At 35.9% G+C, this 22,369-nt stretch overlaps 1 protein-coding gene across 2 annotated transcripts in view; it reads left to right on the top strand.

Moving 5' to 3' along the window:
- ZNF280D (zinc finger protein 280D) overlaps nucleotides 1-22,369 on the top strand; it is a 97,434-nt gene that overhangs the window by 39,276 nt on the left and 35,789 nt on the right. For both annotated transcript variants that reach the window (XM_065871181.1, XM_065871182.1), the window contains exons 12-17: nucleotides 5,005-5,139; nucleotides 6,963-7,270; nucleotides 7,747-7,887; nucleotides 14,837-14,899; nucleotides 20,643-20,761; nucleotides 20,912-20,948. In XM_065871181.1, the coding sequence (XP_065727253.1) occupies nucleotides 5,005-5,139; nucleotides 6,963-7,270; nucleotides 7,747-7,887; nucleotides 14,837-14,899; nucleotides 20,643-20,761; nucleotides 20,912-20,948 (803 nt within the window). The remainder of the gene's footprint in view (nucleotides 1-5,004; nucleotides 5,140-6,962; nucleotides 7,271-7,746; nucleotides 7,888-14,836; nucleotides 14,900-20,642; nucleotides 20,762-20,911; nucleotides 20,949-22,369) is intronic.

Raw genomic sequence — 22,369 nt, 5'->3', positions numbered from 1 at the left:
GGTCTTTGAGACTGTCCTCAATTCTTTTCATTCTTTTTTCTTTATTCTGCTCTGCAGTAGTTATTTCCACTATTTTATATTCCAGGTCATTTATCCTTTCTTGTGCCTCAGTTATTCTGCTATTGATCCATTCTAGAGAATTTTAAATTTCATTTATTGTGGTGTTCATGGTTGTTTGTTTGCTCTTTAGTTCTTCTAGGTCCATGTTAAACGTTTTTTGTATTTTCTGCATTCTGTTTCCAAGATTTTGGATCATCTTTACTATCATTATTCTGAATTCTTTTTCAGGTAGACTGCCTATTTCCTCTTCATTTGTTAGGTCTGATGGACTTTTACCTTGCTCTTTCATGTGCTGTGTGTTTCTTTGTCTTCTCATTTTGCTTAACTTACAGTGTTTTGGGTCTCCTTTTCACAGGCTGCAGGTTCATAGTTCCTGTTGTTTTTGGTGTCTGCCCCCAGTGGATAAGGTTGGTTCAGTGGGTTGTGTAGGCTTCCTGGTGGAGGGGACTAGTGCCTGTGTTCTGGTGGATGAGGCTAGATCTTGTCTTTCTGGTGGGCAGGTCCACGTCTGGTGGTGTGTTTTGGGGGTGTCTGTGACCTTATATGATTTTAGGCAGCCTCTCTGCTAATGGGTGTTGTTGTGTTCCTGTCTTGCTAGTTGTTTGGCATATGGTGTCCAGCACTGTAGCTTGCTGGTCGTTGAGTGGAGCTGTGTCTTGGCGTTGAGTTGGAGATCTCTGGCAGATATTCGCCTTTTGATATTAAGTGGAGCTGGGAGGTCTCTGTTGGACCTTGGCTCTCCCCCACCTCAGAGGCACAGCCCTGACACCTGGCTGGAGCACCAAGAGCCTGTCATCCACATGGCTCAGAATAAAAGGGAGAAAAAAGGAAAGAAAGAAAGAAAAAGATAAAATAAAAAGTTATTAAAATAAAAGCAAAAAGTAATTATTAAAAACATTTTTGAAAGTAATTAAAAAAGAAAGGAAGAAAGAACCAAACCAAAAAACAAATCCACTGATGACAAGCACTGAAAATTATACTAAAAAACAAAAACAAACAAACAAAACGTACAGACAGAACCCTAGGACAAATGGTTAAAGCAAAGCTATATAGACAAAATCACACACAGAAGCATATACATACAGACTCACAAAAAGAGAAAAAGGGAAAAAAAGTATATCGTTGCTCCCCAAGTCCACCTCCTCAATTTGGGATGATTCCTTGTCTATTTAGGTATTCCACAGATGCAGGGTACGTCAAGTTGATGGTGGCGTTTTAATCTGCTGCTCCTGAGGCTGCTGGGTGAGATTTCTCTTTCTCTTGTTTGCACAGCTGCTGGGCTTCAGCTTTGGATTTGGCGCCGCCTCTGCGTGTAGGTCGCCTGTGGGCGTGTGTTCTTTGCTCAGACAGGACAGGGTTAAAGGAGCAGCTGATTCGGGGGCTCTGGCTCACTCAGGCCGGGGCGAGGGAGGGTTACGGAGTTCGGGGCGGGCCTGCGGCGGTAGAGGCCAGTGTGACGTTGCACCAGCCTGAGGCGTGCCGTGCGTTCTCCCGGGGAGGTTGTCTCTGGGTCATGGGATCCTATAATTGGCGGTCTGCACAGGCTCCCAGGAGGGAGGTGTGGAGAGTGACCTGTGATTACACACAGGCTTCTTGGTGGCGGCAGCAGCAGCCTTAGCGTCTCATGCCTGTCTCTGGGGTCCCGCGCTGATAGCCGCCGCTTGCGCTCGTCTCTGGAGCTCCTTTAAGCGGCCCTCTTAATCCCCTCTCCTGGCGATCCAGGAAACAAAGAGGCAAGAAAAAGTCTCTTGCCTCTTAGGCAGGTCCCGACTTTTCCCCAAACTCCCTCCCAGCTGGCTGTGACGCACTAGCCCCTTCAGGCTGTGTTCACGCAGCCAACCCCTGTCCTCTCCCTGGGGTCCAACCGAAGCCGGAGCCTCAGCTCCCAGCCCTCGCCCGTCCTGGCGGGTGAGCAGACAAGCCTCTCAGGCTGGTGCGTGCTGGTTGGCACCGATCCTCTGTGGGGGAATCTTTCCACTTTGCCCTCCACACCCCCGTTACTGCACTCTCCTCCGTGGCTCCGAAGCTTCCCCCCACTCCTCCACCCGCAGTCTCCACCCGCAAAGGGGCTTCCTAGTGTGTGGAAACATTTCCTCCTTCGCAGCTCCCTCCCACTGGTGCAGGTCCTGTCCCTATTCTTTTGTCTGTGTTTTTTCTTTTTTCTTTTGCCCTACCCAGGTACGTGGGGAGTTTCTTGCCTTTTGGGAGGTCTGAGGTCTTCTGCCAGCGTTCAGTAGGTGTTTTGTAGGAGTTGTTCCACATGTAGATGTATTTCTGATGTATTTGTGGGGAGGAAGGTGATCTCCACGTCTTACTCGTCCGCCATCTTGAAGCTCCTCCCTGTCTGTGTGATTTTTAATCAGTTTTTATACCCTGAGTTTTATGTCTTCACTTGACATGCGTGTCCAGTTTTCTTTTTTGTGTATTTGGAGCACCTAGGAGGTAGACAGCTAGCAGTTAAGAGGGGAAAATCTATCAATAAGAAGGATCATCATGCATCCTTCAAGAAATTTACAATTTGTATGATTATTTACAAAAGACTGGAAACTTACAGCTGAGCAAAAACTTGTATTTGAGATGACATTATTAGAGCAATGTCATGTATATATAGTGGCCTTGTCTTGTGTATATAGTGGCCAAAAACGGGCCTCTCTGAAGGAAATAAAGGAGTAAGCTGTGAGGAAATCTGGGAGAAGTAACATTATATCGGGAGTGAAGTGAGTGTGTACCTGGAGCACTCAAAGAACATCACAGAGGCCAGTTGTGGCTGGAGCAGAGTAAAGTAATAAGAGGAAAAGTAGTAGGAAATAAGGTTGTAGCAATAGAATGCAGGCCAATTCATATAGAGTCTTGTAAACCAGAATCAGGACTTTGGAAAACCATCAGCATTTTAGGCATGTGAAAGATCTGCCATGTTTTAAGATCGTTGGCAGCTGTGAAGAGAATAGACCATAGGGAAGAAAGAACATGAAAGGGAGAACATAGGAGGTTATTATTAGTCAAGTTGAGTGTCTTGGACAAGTATTGTAGCAGTGGTTGAAGGTAATAAGTGGAAATATTATGACAGTTTTTGAAGGTAGAGCTGACACCTTTTATTAATGGGTTGGATATGGGATGTGAGAGAGAGTGACCAAGTTTTTTGTCCTAAGCAGCTGCAAGAGTGGAATTTTCATATATTGTTATATGGTGAAGACTGAGGAAAGAACATATTTTGGGGGGCAGGGAGGTAGGGAAGAAATCCAGAATTCAGTTTTGTCCATGTTGGTTTGAGATGCATATTAGACATCAAGTAGTGATATCAAGTAGGTAGTTGGATAGATGATACTTAAAGCGGTGAAATGAAAAGGTAACCTTGGGAGGGATTATAGATAGAGAAAAGATTTCTGGGTACTGGATACTGGATTCTGGAGAACTTTTTTTCTGTCCTCTTGACTTGGTATCTGTTTCTTGCCCACGTTTTCTCTTTTTCTTCCTCTTCTTTGAGCAAATATGAGTGAATTTAAGTTGCCTGTACCTCCAAGAATGCATCACACTTCTAAAATAGTCTTAAGATGCACCTAAAATACAATACAAACATATTATATTTATATATTGCTTTGAACTTTGAAAAGAACTTTTATTTATGAAATGCCTGCTGTGTGCCAGTACTGTGCTAGGTACTTCCCAGTGTATTATATGTTCGAATTTTATAAATGATTGATTGTATTTAAATGGAAATAGTGATGTATCTGGCAGATCGTAGCTTTAGAGAAAACATTCTTTTGTATTTATATGTTGTTTCAGTTTATATATATGTTTGCATATACATATATAATTTTTAAATTAATAAAAGCATAAATATCAATATTGTAGTTGATATTGTATAGTAGAAAGAACACTGGATTAGGTGTCTGGCAGTTGTCACTGAATAGCTATGGGAAAGTGATTTGGATTTTTCTTGGGTCCTGTTTCCCATCTGTGGAATAATAACAGGATTAAGTTTGAGGAGGGACTTAGTCAAGGGGTCTCAGCCAGTAAGTGGATTGGGAATAGTTGTTTTTATTTATGCTTCCATATCCACACTGTGCAATGTTGTAGCCAGTAGCTGTATGTGGCTATTTAACCTTAAATTAATTAAAATTAAATAAAATTTAAAATTTGTTTGCTCAGTTGCACTTGGCACATTTCAGGTGCTCATTAACCACATATGTCTAGTTGATACTGTATTGGGTAGTACAGCTCTAGAACGTTTTCATCATTGAAGAAAGTTTTATTAGATAACACTGCTTTATACAACCATTGCTATAACAGCTTTCTCTGAAATCTGTGGTTGGCTATTTGAATTTATTTTTCCAACTTGTCAACCAACTAGAAATAGCAAAAATTAAAAAGAATTTACTCTTTTATAGGATAAAAATGTAGTATAGTTCATTTTCACAGTATCATGTGTCTAAGTACTTTAAAATTATAAGTAAAAGAGCTTTCATCCCTGGTGGCGCAGTGGTTGAGAGTCCGCCTGCGGATGCGGGGGACGCGGGTGCGTGCCCTGGTCCTGGAGTATCCCACGTGCCGCGGAGCGGCTGGGCCCGTGAGCCATGGCCGCTGAGCCTGCGCGTACGGAGCCTGTGCTCCGCGGCGGGAGAGGCCACGGCAGTGGGAGGCCCACGTACCGCAAAAAAAAAAAAAAAAGAGTTTTCATAGCACTATTGAGAGAACTTTAATTAGAATCTATTGATGCAACTTTCATGTTCAATTTCTGGATAGTAACAGACATTTTTGAAACCTAAATACTAATGCAAAGAATGTTTTAAAAAATAAAACAATATTTTGCTATTATATATGTTAGGAGATGTAAAATACTAGTTTTAAAATTAGTATCATTAAAATTAAATCAGAGCAGTTTCAGGACACAATATTTGTGGTTGTAGAAATTATTTTTCTTCACTTTTTCTGTTTTCTAAACAGAAAAAAGGAATACATCGTTGTACAAAATGCAGACTACAGTTTTTAACATGCAAAGAGAAAATGGATCACAAGACTCAGCATCATCGGACATTTATAAAACCTAAACAACTAGAAGGATTGCCTCCAGGAACAAAAGTGAGTTCAAATATGCTGTATTTTAACATTTTGTATGATAATAGACAACTCCTGCCTGGTTTTATTTATTGAATAGAATACTTTAAAAATGATTTCTGATTTAATTAAGACTTTAATTTTAGGTTTTACCATTCCTATGTTTAGGAATAAAACTTCTAACCATTGCTTTTTGGTCAGTAGTGTGTGCAACTCTAGAGTGGTATTCCTTTGTAAAAAGTATAGCTAGATTAACTGTTCCAGGGTTAATGGGTTATGTCAATGTTACATAGGCTATTTTGGAGCTATTCCAGTTGGCAGTGTATATGTCATTTTTATCTGTTAAACTGTAAGATGCTTGAGATCAGGAATCATGTTTTATTTATCTTTGTGTCCTCAGCATCTGGTATAGTGCCTTGAATGCTGTAGGTTCTTAGATGTTTATTGAAATTGTTATTACTGAGTCTACTCTCAGAGAAGCAAGTTCTGCTGCTGGATAGCATTATGTTTTAAGTGAGCAAACACATGTCTGACTGCATACTGATGATTGTAATTTACTTTTCCCTTTTTGCCTTATATACCTCTGTTTTTTCTGACTTCTTTATACACAGTCAGCTCTTGAATATTTGCTCCAGTGGAGGGAAACAGAGGCATGGATAATCCAAAGTGAAATAATCCCCAAAACATTTATATTTGGCTTTGGGTTCTTACCTTTGAATGTGGGTATGTCTGTTATTTGAATTAACTAAAACAATATAAAGCCATGCTCTGAAGACCTAGAGCAAGAGAAGCTATCCAGCATCCTTCCCTGCAATCCATTCATTCCATGCTGGGACTAGACATGCAGAACACTAATGTAAGCAGTGCAGTCCTCTCTCATATTTTCCCTTAATAATAATAATAATAATAATAATAATAATGATACTAAATGTTTTTATAGCACCTTAGAATTAGGCTTTTGTTATGTTTATTCATATATTCTATTATTTAATCCATATAGTAAGCCAGTGAGGTAGATGAGGGAAGTATTGTCCCTTATTATAGATAAAGAAGCTTAGAGAGGATGTTACTGATTCAAGGTCACATGGCTAGAAAGGAGTCGTATTAGCTTTAACCTCAGGTCTTTTGATTCCTAGTCCAATGCCTTTGTATGATACTAAAGCACATGTTTTTCATGGTACTTCCTCATAGGCTGTTGGGGGGGTGTATAGTAAAATGATTAATGAGAAAGTTGGAGCAGTTGTGTTTTTCATTGTCAACCAGCAAATATAATTTCTTAATACCAAATGTTAAGTCTTGTTATTAGCTTCCTTTAAGGAAATTCTAAGTATTATTAAACTCACCCTGCAGTATAGTGAATTGATATAACCCCTCACATAACCTTTGTAAACATAAATCCTGCCCAATGAGCCCCTGGAAAGAAGTCACATTTACTGTAGATCTCTTTGTTTTATAGTTGTCGAAGGGTAACACAGTCCTTTCTAGGCTTTGAGATTTAAATTTTGACCTCTGTGTTTGTGAATTTTTAGTTATATCAGAGCATAGAAATAGCTATGGAATGTGCTCTTTTAATATTCATATAATTTGCTTTAACTCCTAATTATCCATTAATAACTCTTAACATATAACTGATATCAGTACAAAAATGTAAGATTACAAGTGAGTAAATATCAAGTTTAATTTCATTTAATTGATATGAACATTTAGAATAAATGGAAGACTTACCAGTTACAGTTTATACTTGCCCTTTCCAAAAACTTGATGTTTAACTTTTCGTTATGCAGTGATATTTTAACAGTAATGCAGTGATTAATTTTCTAAAGCAAATATTATCTTCATTTTTGTAGGTTACTATTCGAGCTTCAGTTGGCCCTCTTCAATCAGGATCTTCAACTACACCTACCATTAGTGCAAGCACTTCTACCCTTCAGCTCTCACCTCCAAGGACTAAAAATATAACTGCTAAAAATCCCACAAAATCTAACACAAGTAAACCTAATATAACTAAATCCATTGCAAGTAAACCTAATGCAAGTAAGCCTAATGGAAGTAAATCTAAATACAAATCAAAAATATCTAATATGCAAAAGAAACAAAGCACATTGGCTAGTAGCAATAAAAAAAGTAAAGTCAATACAGCATTGAGGAATTTAAGGTAATCTTTTATTCTTGATACACAATACTAATTTAATCTTAAGTATAAAAACTTTATTTAATATAAATTTACCCTATTACACAACTCTCTTGTACATTTATACACTGTCACTTAAGGCCAAGCAAATAATAAAAAATATTTTTTACAACAGTCGAACAGTACTTGAATTACTGTTTTTCTATAATATTCATTTATTACACTGGTGTTTTATGTTGTGCTTATATCTTGTGATGTTTGAATTGGTTAATTTAACCAATTGATTAATCCCTTTTTTCCAGTAAGAAACATTAGCTGATATTAGATTTTTTATACTTATTCTAGCTGCTGTTCCATAGCAGATTTTTCAAATAATAAGTCTCTGTTTGAAGATGTTAATTTAAACACCTTAGCTTTAATTAACAGAACATTAATAAGGTGGTCCCTTATTATTTTTGTTTTAAAATATATTTTTATCATTTTCTTTATATCTCTATAAGGTGTCGTCGGGGAGTTCACAAGTGCATTGAGTGTTGTTCTGAAATAAAAGATTTTGCAAACCATTTTCCTACATATGTCCACTGTAGTTTTTGCAGATACAACACTAGCTGTAGCAAAGCCTATGTGAATCATATGATGAGGTAAGATGAGTTAAACATCTATAATTACCAATTAAAATTACAGTTCAGCAAGTTTGTTTTGGAAAACAGTTATCCTATTAGAAGTCAGTTTTTCTCTTCTAAGAAAACTTCTAAGATGATTCCTGGCACTATTTTTCGGCATAGTAATTCATGAAGTTCCTGGAAACTCGAATTTTAAGAACAGTTAGACTAATGAAATTAGGATAGGTTTGATAGGGAAAATAGTTTTTCTATGGGAATTTTTTTTTCCTATAGAACTTTCAAACATGGTTACTTCCAAAGACAGAAAAGTAAATGTTTTAAGTATATTTATGAAACAAATACATGTAATCTCATGAGTGTTATTCTCTTCAAAGCAGTCACTTTGAGAGATTCCAGGGTTTTCAGTGATGTTAGACACTTCATTGAGTCTGTTTCTCTCTCTCTTTTTCTCTGTAATGCATCTGTCTGTCCATCCATCCATCAAGCCATGTCTCCTTGCATTCATTCAGTGAAATGAGAGACTATTTCAGTCATGATGCCATTGTTGGAATTATTTTTCTTTAATTCATTCAACTTAGATAATTAGAGTATTCTATGCAGAGAGCGCCTTCATAGCCTATGTTATCTTCATTTGTATCTCATTAGTTGGGGCATCCTTCAGGATGGATTTTTATTTTTTTTTTAAATAGTCAAAAATTGGGAGTTCCCTGGCAGTCCAGTGGTTAAGACTCTGTGCTTCCAGTGCAGGGAGTGTGGGTTCCATCCCTGGTCAGGGAACTAAGATCCCACATGCCACGTGGCGTGGCAAAAAAAAAAAAAAAAAGAAAAAAAAATAGTGAAAGATTATGAGAATAAAACATTTAAAAAATAAATAAATAAAATTTAAAAAAATAGTCAAAAGTTGTTCAGATATAAGCCAGTTAGGTTGATTATTCAAAGTGAGGTTCCGTTTTTTCAAAAGTTAGAATATGATTAATAAAAGTGATTTTCTTACAGATCAAAACATGACCTCTGTGTTACTTTCTGGTCATTATCAGGTACTCCTTTCAAGGACTCTCCCACGTTTCTTGATGGCTCCGGCACCTCTCTCACAGTTTTTTAATCCCCTTGATGACTAGCCTGACATTATGGTAACTTGACTTCTTTAGTGCCAGTGCTTTACATCACCTTTAGACTTGTACCCGCTTTCTTACCACAGTACTATTTTAATCTTGTCAGATATACTGTTCATTTCTTTTGAATTCCCATTTCCCAATGACTTTCTGGGCTTTGAGTTCTTTTTCCAGTCCAGCAGCACCTATCTAACTATAGTCATCCTCACCCTCAGGGTCATCTGTCTTGATTGCTGCTTTGTTTTTGTTCTAGAATCCTTTACACATTTAGTCATGCTTACCTGGCATAAAGGCCAAAGACTTGACCATCTTCTTCTGAACTTTATCCTCAATTCTAGACCCCCAAATAGTGCTTGATTCAGTCAACTCTGACTCATGATCTTTAACTTGAATTGGGCCCTATCTTTTTATTTTTAAATACTTCTTTATTCTTACCTACAGTATCTGATTAAACATTTTTTTGGTACTCTAAAGATTTTATTTCGGATTCTCTTAGTTATTAACATGGCCTACAAATACACAGTTGGAGGTCATCCTTTTAATTAATCTTTTCAGCCTCAAATTTTTTTCCTGTTACATTTATCCAGGCATTAATCTCAGAAATCAAACATGTTCTACTTCTCCAAAGTTAATCCTGCCCCTTATCTCCTCTAGTTCTTCCACAACTTAATTCAGTTAATTTGCAACTTCATCTTCTATCTACCAGGTTCCTTCTGCTTACAGATGATTTCAGGTATTTTTTGTAAGATGAGGGAGACTTGTCCTTACTCCCTACTTTCCTTATCTCTTGTCTTCTTATTACCATGAACATTTGTAAAAAGTATTTGTTACTAGCATATTCATGATTCATTTCTTTACCTTTTAATTTGAGTATCATCCTCACGTACCAACTAACACTGCCCCTTTAAAGATTATCTGTCAAGTACCGATCCCCGTATTTATTCACTTTTTTTCACTCTTACTACTCTATGACTTCTTTAGAGTCATTATTGTCACTCACTTTTGAAACTGTTCTCCTCAGCTTGTGTTTAACCGTTACCACTATTTTTCTTCTTCCTTTTTGCCTACTCCTATTCATTGCCTTCCTTCAGCTCTTCTCGCCTCCTTACATTTCCTTTCTTCGTAATGTAACCACTGTCACTTTTACCTTTCAAATTTGAATCTTCCAGTTTCATTCCTTAGTTTTCCTGAGATCTAACTAATCTCATAATTTCTAATTATTTCGTGTTTCGTTTTGTTTTTACCTTTGACTCATTGGCATCTAAAAAGAACCTAAATAAACCAAACATTATCATCTTTCCAGAATTCACTTTACTACCATCCAATACTCTTTCAGGGCATCATTTGTGTGAATGTGGAATACCAGCTGGAAAAAAATTCACTGTTGCAAGGATCTTAAGCTTGTGAAGTTCCCTTGATCTGCCACTGTGCATCATGGCTTCCTGAGACAACACCTTCTGCATTATGCCTTTCTGCCTCCCACCTACTACAGTGGACTACACCTATAATCCATTTCCTCTAAACCAGGCCCCGGCCATCCTTTCCCAAGTGTACTTCTGTGTTGAATGTCTCTTGTTCTTTGACAAATGTATGGCTCCCCAAATACGGCCTTAATTCTGCCCTTAGTTTATAGGGGATCAAATCGGAAAATATTTTGTGTTTTCCTAAGCCAAGGGTCATTCTACTCTTCCCTTTCCCATTTATCATAGACTTCTCATTTGTCCTATAAAACCTCCACATCCATTTTATTCTAAAACATTCCCAGTTAGCCCAACTCCCTTCTACCCTTATCCCAATTCCCAATGAGCCCCAACCCTGCACTTCATTGTCAGGACACACAATCTTATTCATGGTTAGCCTCATGTGGAACTGAAAGCTTCCACTGCCACTCTTAGGGTTTGGTAAATCACTTTTCCTTTTTCTCTACTTCATATGTACCCTTGCCTCACTCACTGCCTTAGGTATCTCCCATTGAATGGCCCAACCACTGCTTCTTCCCAGTATGAATTCTTGTTACAGGCTTGAGTTTTATATGTACAGAAACTTCATTTTCTCCAGAGGATGAGTCCCTTAAATCCCTATCCCATACTACCTCTGAACTCTCAATTGGTCTTTTCCCCTCCAGTCTCAGACTGCTCTTCTCCAGAATAAACTTTCTCCCATACTCATTTTTGACAAGTGGCTTTTCCTTATTCTTTGTTAGTCCCTGGAATACCCCTGTCCTTCCTTTCACTTTACCTTCTTTGAAGTGTCTGATCACCACAACCACTCACAGGGATCATACCTTGCTTTGAGTTGTGTGCCATTCATCTGTTCTGCCTTTTGTTATTTTTGTTTGTATCTGTATTATCTCCTTGAGAAGAAGGGGCTCTTTGTATTTACCATGTCACCTAGCACATTACAAACAGCAAGTGAGAGTCATTATTGTAATTATAAAAGAAAGCCTCTAAATAAAATCTCAAAAGAGGATTTTAAAAAATCTTATGCAGTTGGAGCATTTTTGGAATAAGACTCTTACAAAGAAGAGCATCATTAAACATATAATTTTTAAGTGATTTTTTTAAAGAAGTAGCATTATTTGGGTTTGGGTGTTTAAATTATTGCACCCTGTTTGCTTATAGCTTTTAGGTAGCAGTAGAAGTCACCTGAAAAAATGAAAATGCATTACTGTGTAATATTGCTATTATTCTTCAACATTATGTATAAGAAAGGCTTTTTTCTCTACATGTAATAGAATTAAGGTAACAGCCATAAGTACCTAATATCTCTTTTTGTAGCAGAGCTTACTGTTTGCTAAGAAGTGTGGTAAGCTGGTGGTGAAGAATCTGACAAGTCTGGATTTGAAACAAAGCTTCACCATTTATTTATTACGTGTGTGACTTTGGGCAAATTACTTAACTGATTCCCATTTTCCTTTTCTTGAGGAGAAAGTTACTGTGATTATCAGAGGAAATGTACTTAAAGTGCTTAATAAAATGATTTGCACTTAGGAGATATTCAAGTAATTTTAGGTATTATTTCTAAATTGTCATTATTCAGTATCGTAAAGTCCTTGCCTTTAATTTTCACAATTTAGTAGGAGAGATATATTTACCTAGCTTAATGTGATAAATGACTGTGAGAACCCAGAGAAGGTAACGATGAATTCTTTAAACAAGAAATGAGAAGGTATTGTATAAATGACATTTCATTTAGGCGTTGAAGGATGATTTAAAATTTTTCCAAGGAAAAAGAAAGCTGGTATAACAATTTGTTCCTATATAATAATAAGACAGATTCCTGAATTAATTTTTATAGGATATGCTTTAGTTCATTATATTTTTTATATAGATATATTGGCACTAAATAATAGTTATTAGAAAAACAGTTAAGATTATTGTGATGGCATCATAAATGGTCTTCTGTCCACAACCCACCCCTTCGGCCCTTTTCCATTTCTTCCTTTCTTTTGTTACTAATATCTGGTCAGGATATTTTTTGGCCTAAAATCCTTTACCTTCCTAATATTAATAGGATGAAGTTCAAATTTTCTGGAGAATGTAAGACCTTTTAATATCTAATTCTTAACTACTTTTCCAAGAGCCTTCAACTCTTGTTTTCTTTGCTTTGCCTGGAGTAAGTCAGTATATGGACCTTCCTAACTGAAATGTACTACTAATTGTGCTGACTTCTCCATTTACCTGCAGCTTTCCCTCATGCAACCACAAAACTGTGTGTGTGTCACTGTTGATGTTTATCCTGTGATAATGAATATATATTCACTTGTTTAGCAAATGTTTATTAGGCATTTATTCTGTGCCAGATGCTTTTTGACAACCTTCCCCCCCCAAACCCTGGACCATGAACTCTAAGGCAAACAACCTGCTTTATTGTATCATCAACCTCCAGTTTGGTGTCTTAATAGTAGGCATACTGTCAATACTGTTGCATACTTTTGTATTTTTTCAGAGGTAAACTTTTTACTTGTATCAAAGCAAGATGGTCAAAGGGAGTTTTTTTTGCCTCTAGTCTTAATTGAGGTATAATTTATATACAGTAAAATTTATCTATTTTTAGAGAATAGTTTAATGAGTTTTGATAGTTATGTATATATAGTCTAAGTGCCTTTTCAAAACCTAGATTTTAATGTTTTACTGTATCGTAATAAAAATCTTAACCTTTTTTTTTCCTTTATTAGATTATTTCCCTATTGTTATTAACTTTACACAGGTCTATTAGGAAGAAGAAAGGTAGTTTTTTTTCCCTCTGTTGGTGAGCTACAGATCCACTTTTCCATTCCTATAATACACAAAACTAGAAGAATGGAATTTGTGTAATAAATATAAATAAAATGACAGTATAAGTCTTTTTTTATAGGTAGGGAACTCTAAATTAAAGCTGGATTCAGACAACTAAAATTTTAAAAGTACCAACATTTTAATAAGGTGCAAGTTATAGACAGAAATGGAAGCCATCAAAAGACCCTAAAACGTAATTTTTTCCTCTCCTCTTACCAAATAAACCGAAACAGTCTGTTGAGAAGGAAGAAAGAGCTTTTAAAAGTTACTTTTAAATCTCATTAAAAAAAATAATTTACTTGGTTCACATTATTTGGGAATCAGATAAAATCTGGGACACACTCTGAGGAAACAGAGTTATGTGCACAAATTTTTGCATATTATTTCAGTGGTTCCCAACCTCTTGATGGTTTCTTCCTAAAAAAACCATTCAATTATTTTTGTCATGTTATGCTGAATTTATAAACTCTTTAGTAGTAGTTATCCCCAGATTGAAGAAATAACTATTAAAAATCTTCTGAGAATGTTCTCTGGGGATTATAACTGGTCAGAGTATTTCTTTTCCCATACATACATGCTCTGCTGGTGATGGTTGCCTTGTATCTGAGACTTAGAATTGATTTGGTGTGTTGGCTACTTTAGGTCTGTCATTGCAAGCTGCTGCTCCTCAAACTTTAGCTTGCATAAGAATTACTGAAAAAGTTTGTTAAAACAGATTCCTGGGCCCCACTGCCAGAGATTAATTCAGTAGCTATGTGGGAGGGGGGGTGGTCACAAGACTTTGCATTTCTAAATAAGCTCCCAGATGATGCTCATGTTACTAGTCTATGACTCCACTTTTATCTGTGCTAAGTAGTACTGTGCTAAGCTGATCCTGGTTTTCTAGTATAGGAAAGCTTTCCTTATCAGATTTAAAAGGGTGTGTAAAAGCTATCAGCATCAGCTACAAAGCTTGGTTAGGGGTTTTCTGTTCTGTGCTTAGGGGAAGCATTGTTTTAGCTCAAGAGTTCTGCTTTAATTTGTTTTTTTTAAAAAAACCTCTACTAGTAATTGCAAAGAATTCTAAATGTTTGATTTTACAAATCCATTTTACAAATGCCAACAGTGGCATTTAGCTCGACTACTGTTAACTTCCAGGATAATTTGGAATCTACTCCCCTTCCTCAACACAAACATGTTAAGTTGGTAAAGGATTTTTAAAATGATTCTTATTGGTAACCATTCATATTATAGCAAAAATGTTATTAGCAAAACTTTTAAATTGTTTTCAACTCTTAACAGTTGAAGAAAATAATTTGACATGCTTTACTTTTTTAAACTCTTGAGTATTTCCTTTTTTTATGTGAGGGTGAGGTGCTGATTGTATAAGAATATGCTTAGTGAAATACATTTCACTAGAAAATAGATAAGTAAGAATGTAAGCTAAAATGCTGAAACAGGGATGATGAACATTATATTATTTATATCATAATATTTTATTCAAAACTAGAGATTTAAGTATAGACTTGATATATAGCTAATAAATTAATATGACTTACTGTATAGTAAAATTAATAAAATCTGTTTTGTCTCTCCCAGCTTTCATAGTAATCGTCCAAGTAAAAGGTTTTGTATCTTTAAGAAGTATTCAGAAGATCTCAGGTAACTAGTTGATCTTTTAAATTTTTTTCTATTGAAAAATTATGACTTAAATCTTTTGTATATAACATTTTTATTGAGATACAGTTCATATACCATGCAATTCACACATTTAAATTATACAATTAATAGTTTTTGGTATATTCACAGAATTGTGCAGTTACCACAGTTAATTTTAGTACGTTTTTATCACTTTAAAAAGGTACTCTGTACCCGTTAGTGGTTATCTCCATTTCCTTCCAATTCCTTTCATCCCTAAGCAACCACTAATCTACTTTCTGTCTATTTAGATTTGCCTATTCTGAACATTTCATGTAAATGGAATGATAAAATATGTGATCCTTTGTGATTTGTGTCTTCCATTTAGCATAATGTTTTCAAGATTCATCCATATTGTAGCATATATCAGTGCTTCTTTTTCTTATTGCTGAGTAATATTCCATTGTATGTATATATGATAGTTTGTTTATCCATTTAGGTTATTTTAACTTTGAATCTGTTACGAATATTGCTGTTGTGAACATTTGTGTACTCATTTTTGTTTGGACATGTCTTTTCATTTTTCTTTAGTATATATCAAGGATTAGAATTGCTGGGTTATATGGTAACCCTATGTCAAGCCTTTGAGGAACTGCCAGAGTGTTTTACAAAGTACCTGATTAGTCTATATTCTCTCGCTAAATTTGTTTCAGGGGTGACCAATGGTGTCAAGATTAAGTCTTCATGTATTTACACTGTAAAATGAGAACAAAAATAGGGCTGTCCAACAATATTTGATTTAAAAAAAGATACCTAAAATATGTAGTAAAGTGACTAACACTTTTTCAGTTTTGAAGTAAATTTCTTAAACTACTAGAATTCTTGAAATTAGTATGTAGTCTGTATAATTCTTTTCCCTTTTCAAATTAAGAGAAGTGTACAACTTGCTTACTGTGCAGAAAGAACTGTTGATGAATATTTCTGAAGACACTGAGAATTTGGTTTTACCACACACTTAACTCAGAATTCACTGAGCACCATGTTTTTCACATTCTTCTGAATTCTTTAGACCCCACTGCTCTTTATTTTTGCTCATGTCGCCTTTGCTACCTGAAATATCAGTATGTTTGCTGCACCAAGCTAATCTATACAGATAAGGTTAACCAATAGTTGCTTTGATATTTTGGGTTAGTGGAAAAAATGGAAGAGGGGATGATATTATGTCCCAGGACCTTTGTACTTATTATTCTCTGTGACTAGTTTGCTCTTTCCCAGATTTTTGTATGATTAGCTCCTTTATCTCCTTTGGGTCTTTATTCTGATGAGTGAGCCTTTCCTTGACCACTTGATTTAAAATTATATCCTTTCTCCTGTGCTTTACCCCAGTGCTCTTTATCTCCCTTTTATGCTTCATTTTTCTCTGGATCATCTTTTATCATCTCATTCACTGTATATTTTGTTTATTTTCTGTGTCCTCTCACTAGAATGTGTGTGGTTTGGATTTTTGTCTATGCCAGGCATTGATAGTGATTAGGCACCCAGTAAATATTTGTTGAGTAAATTAATGTATGCATTGAAAATGACTTATGTGGACAATAGGTCCCATCTATGATGTTGGACCAGTAGCTCACAGGGAGAGAAAAATTTGGTTCAGTTTTAAAAATATATTAGTACTAATTTTAAAACGTTTACTGAATTCAAGGAAATAGATTAAGCTATATTAGAGGTTGCCTATACTGAAAATTTTTATAAGAATGAAGAGTTTTATTGCATTCAAAAGATGAGATTTTTGATTTTCACCTCACTGTTGTTAAGCTCAGTTGTGTGTCTGGTTTTTTTTTTTTTTTTTTTTTTTTTTTTTTTTTTAATTTTAATTTATTTATTTATGGCTGTGTTGGGTCTTCGTTTCTGTGTGAGGGCTTTCTCTAGTTGTGGCAAGCGGGGGCCACTCTTCATCGCGGTGCACAGACCTCTCACTATTGCGGCCTCTCTTGTTGTGGAGCACAGGCTCCAGACGCGCAGGCTCAGTAATTGTGGCTCACGGGCCCAGTCGCTCCGCAGCATGTGGGATCTTCCCAGATGAGGGCTCGAACACGTGTCCCCTGCATTGGCAGGCAGATTCTCAACCACTGCGCCACCAGGGAAGCCCGTGTGTCTGGTTTTTAAATGAATCATATGATTTTAAACCTCCGGGATGTTTTTCTCTCAACTTGAATAAGTCTCAGATTGAAAATTTGCCTATTTCTGTGAATGGAACATAGAAACTTATAATTGTATAGAACAATAATTTTTGTAATTATTCTTTTATTGGAATGGAATATTTGTTCTTTAGCTATTTACTGTGTATCTACTAGGTCTATAATGTAGCAGATCCTGTAAAGATAATAGTAATAATGAAGAAGTCTTGGAACCAGCCTTCAGAGAATGTACATTTTATTGGGTGGGAGATAAGAGGTGAATGTAAATAACCACAATAAAGCAGGAGGGATTTTAATAAGTGCAGTGATGGTTGGTTTTTTTTCAAAGGGGAGCGAGATTACTTTACTTGGAATGATCTACATAGGTGTTAGTTTACTTGGCTTTAAAGGATGAGTATTGTTTACACTGATAGAAGAGGTACAGGTGCATTTGAGTTGGAATAACATGAATAGAGGTGCAGAAATGAAAAAGTTGAAGGCGTACAGAGGGGGAATGGTAGTAGTAAATGAATGGAGCATTGAAGTTATAGTGATAATATTGAAATTGGGGGCAATAGTTTTGAGCTTAGAGCCAGATTGTAAAAGCGTTGAAAATAAGGCTAAGGAGTTTGGACTTATTTTGGAGGGCACTGGACAACCTTTGATGTTTTATATAGAACTGAATGAAACTGAAGGAAGGTTGAATTTCTTCTCACCTTTAACAATAGGGTGAATTATAGATGCATGAATCCTATTGATTAGGACTTCTGTGGTAGTTATGAATAATCTAGTAAGGACTTGGGTTAGAATGGTGAGATAGTATTATATCATCTTTAAGAAACTGGGCTCTGGAATGAAAGTGCTTGATTTCAAACCTGATCTTGATCTTTACCAGCTCTGTGTCCTTGGTAAATTACTAAGCTAACTCCATCCTCTATTAAAAAGGTGATAAATTATAGCATCTACCTTTTATGGGTTGTTTAGATTTAGATGAGATGGTATGTCTAAAATTGTTAGACTAGCACAGAATAAGTACTCAATAAATTGTTGATATAAAATGCTTGACATACTGACTGTTTAAGGAAGAAGAGACAGAGATAACTATAGGTTGAGCTTTATTTTCAGAGGAAATGTCAGGGTATTTTCAGAGGCCAGTCAGGATAAGTTAATATGGGAAGGAAGTACATGATTTTAGTTTTATGAAGGTCAGTTTTTTATGTGCCAGTATGACATCTAGGGGAAAATATACAGCAGACTGTTAGAGTAGAGCTTTAGGGGAGAAGTCAATCTAAGGTATGTTATTTGTTTGTATTTGTATATTGGTAAAACATTTAAAATTTTAATGTATGTGATGAACTTCAGAAATGTATTTATGCTTTATTAATAAACTGACAATAACAATGATCACATTACATGATCTATTTTTTTTCCACCTAAGCAAAAATAATTTATTAGCAGGATTCCAAAGACCCTCATGGACCCCTAGAAGGAAGAGATACAGCCAGAACATACGAGGGAAACAGCCATCAGTTACTAACATGGCTTCTTTCTAGTCTGACCTGCTGAAGCAGGATGATTTTGTCTGTTATTTTCTCTGGACATGAGTTCCATTCTCCTTTCTCTGTGTAGACTAGCTTTCTCTATTGATGACCCAAACATAGTATTCCTAGCTTCCCACGTTTTCCCAGATCAAGAAATGTGATTATATATCCCAATTACAAATCCCTGTTCAGAGAAGGCTTGAGTTAGACATTCCATCCCTGGTCCAATTAACTATGTCGAGTGGAATAGGCATTTAGCTACTTACCATTGAGACTACTTTTAGTGTCTGTTGAGGGCAGTTTGTTAATAGAAAAAGACTGTAATTATTAAATTTAAGTATTTAAATCTTAACTTTCCTTAAGCTTAAAAATATTCCATTTAGAAATCTAGTACATTTAATAATCACTTTCGGGACTTCCCTGATAGTGCAGTGGTTAAGAATCCGCCTGCCAAGGCAGGGGACACGGGTTTGAGCCCTGGTCCAGGAAGATCCCACATGCCGCGGAGCAACTAAGCCCATGCGCCACAACTACTGAGCCTGAGCTCTAGAGCCTGCGAGCCACAACTATTGAGCCCGCGCGCCTAGAGCCAGTGCTCCACTCAGGAGAAGCCACCACAATGAGAAGCCCACGCACTGCAAGGAAGAGTAACCCCCACTCACCACAGCTAGAGAAAGCCCACGTGCAGCAACGAAGAGCTGACGCAGCCATAATAAATATATAGATTTATTTTTAAAAATCACTTTCAAGCGGGCCTTTAAATAATGTTTGATAAAGTTCATTTAAGCTGAACAGACTAGAATTTTTTATTTTAAAGTCTCATTTACACTTCAATTACCTTTAAACAATGTAACATCATTTATACATTTAATATATTTGATTTTCTTTTAAACAGCTCTTCAGATGCTTGACCCCAAGCTCCCAAGTGCTTAACTCTAATAAACATAATAAATTAAACACAGTGGCTTTCTAAGTTCTCTGAAACATTCACATATTTTTGCAGGCTTAATAGTTTAAAATAAAACTCAAAGCTAAAAGTTTAAACACATTTTAAATTAGAGTCTTAAGACCAATTTTACATACTATAATACGCCAATTATGTTTAAATACTTCAAATAGCAAATGCTGCACAGTTTGATCCAATAAGCATAAAAACTATTTGTGAATTTAAAAATGTATTGATGACTATGGGAATTGCTTTCTAACCTTTTTGAAAATTTATAATCATTACATATTTAAGAACTACAGTACTCAGTGAAGTTTTGTTAAGGGAACAAGTAGTTTAGGTCCAGGCAAGTGGGCCAGTTCAGAGTACTGGGATGCTGAGGAACTCAGACTTTGGACTTCAGTAGTGAATTAGCTACTTCAATTAATTCAGTGTTATATGAGAATAATACCAACCTTGGATGCTTGTGGTGAGAATAAACTAAATAATATATAGGAAAATCTTTAACACATAGTATACAATGATAGCAGCTACGACAATGATCTATTTTTAAAGGCTTCACATTTCTAATTTTTTCCTCACCTAGAAAACACTAGACAAATGTTCCATTAGAGCACAGACTGTATTTTTTGGTCGTCATTGTATTCACAATACAGTACACTAGTAGTACAGTATGTGTAACGACAGCCTTAGTAAATATACACTGACTAATGTATATATTGTACATTTATATATACTGAACTCTTGTTTTGCAGATGGGCATAGGCACAAATAGACTGTGACTTGTCAAAGTGACCCATGTTGTTAGTGGAGCCAAGACTGGACTGTAGGTCTCTTGACTCTTAACTTTCAGTAACTGGTATGAGAGAGAAAAGTTTATAAAGCAAAAATACTTCCTGTAAATAAATGGTAGTATAATTTGAATATGACTATGACATTTTCTAGAGAATCATTTCAGTTATATCAAGTTTATATAACAAAAAGTGAAATGACAGTTATGACACAAAAAGCAAATCACGGAAAAGTATTCATTGAACTGGTGTGTGGATTTTCATAAAAGATAAAAACATTTTCTTTTATACTATTTGCTTTGTTTTTTATAGGGGCATTACTCTAGTGTGCCTTAATTGTGATTTCCTAACTGATGTTTCTGGCTTAGATAATATGGCTACACACTTAAGTCAACATGAAACTCATGCTTGTCAAGTTGTAATAGAGAAAGGTACGTATATCAAATTGTTTTACTTTGGATTTTTGATATTTATTCCGGTATTATTGGTCAGCCGCAGTATGTGCTCTTTACTAAATCGTTTTTCTCACTCATCATATTTCATATGCTGTTTTAAATATAATACTTTTCTTCTAATTTCAGTTTCTGTTTGTATCCCAACTTCTGAACATCTTTCTGAGTAAGTTTAATTTTTATTCAGTGCATTTTACTTTGATGGATTTTAGCACTATTGCATTTTTAAATGTATCATTAACAGAAATGAAAAATATTAAAGTATTTTGTGTTTTTTTTTTTTTTTTTTTAAAGCTGCTTGTTGAAATAGGTTCCTGCTCTATGGAGCTCGTGACCTGGTGCAAGACAAGTTGGAATTTCCTAAGTTCAAAGTTCTGAGATGTTTTCTTACACAAAGGCAGTTAAGCAGCCAAGTTCATGACACTAGCTCTCATTATTCAGCTCTTTTCAGCTTCAAATGGGACTAGATTCTTATTCCACCTTATCTTTGTGTCAGGTTGACATATCTTAACATACTTTTTTTTTCTCCAGTTGGCTCTCTCCAAAAATAACTTTTGTTGCTATGGTCATTTCTTACTTTGCTTAAAATAATTTGTGTTTTTCTCTGCTGTACTTGACTTCAGAATAATATGTTCCAAATGATATGGCTGTTTGTCTTTTTGTCTGTCTTGTCTGCTTTCTTAATTTCTTATAAGTCTTAAGTTTTTTAGGCCAGATGATTGTCTTTTTCCTCATTCGTTGTCTGTCATTGTGCTATTTTTCTTATTTTTCAGATGGAGAAGCAGCCCAGAGATTTCAAAAAATGTTCAGGGTACACCTGGACAGTGTCCCCCTTCGATGGACACAACTGATGCCTGTTCTCTGTTTCCAAGGAATGTGACTAATTTGACTGTGGGACCTGCTCTAGGTTGTGGTCTCAGGAAATCAGATCTTGGGGAGACTCCCTTCTCTCATGGCTGGCCTTCCATGAGGCTGATGTTGATATAGCCAGAGATGGTATCAAGGCCCACCAAATAGAGCACAGCTTCCCATTGGGGGCTTTGGCTCTTGATCTTAAGCTTGTGGGTCACTTCTGGCCAAGAAAATCAAATCTGTGCTTCAGTGTCCCAGTTGAAGTTTAGTCATTTTGGCTGCTTCCCTTTAATCGTCCTCTAGCACGAATGCATCCAAGGAATACAAAAGCTCTGGTTATTAGGAAATGGTTATTTTTCATATCCTTGGAACAACAGGTCTCTACATTATGTTCCAAAATTTCACTTAGTTTTACTGTTATTTAAAATGTATTACCCAGGAGTAACTTCATAATTTTTTAACAGCATCAATTATCAGATTTTTTATTTTTAAAAAATTTAGTTTAATTTTGATAGCTTGGTTTTATGTTCTCCAAATGTATTGATGTCTATTTTTATATTCTTTTCTTTAAAACTGTTGTGTAGTGTTTGCTTTGTTTTGTTAAGAACTCCAAGATATTCCCTAGAATTCTCTACAGATTTCCTATAGCTGCTTATTTATAGCTTTTTAATTTGGCTGTTGTTCAGACCGTTAGACATGATTATATCCATTCTTATTTTGGGGTTATTATTATTA

Source organism: Phocoena phocoena, chromosome 2 (genome assembly GCF_963924675.1).
Source record: "Phocoena phocoena chromosome 2, mPhoPho1.1, whole genome shotgun sequence".
Lineage (NCBI taxonomy): Eukaryota > Metazoa > Chordata > Mammalia > Artiodactyla > Phocoenidae > Phocoena > Phocoena phocoena.
Note: the sequence above shows the minus strand (reverse complement) of the source record. Positions and strands in the feature narration are given on the sequence as shown.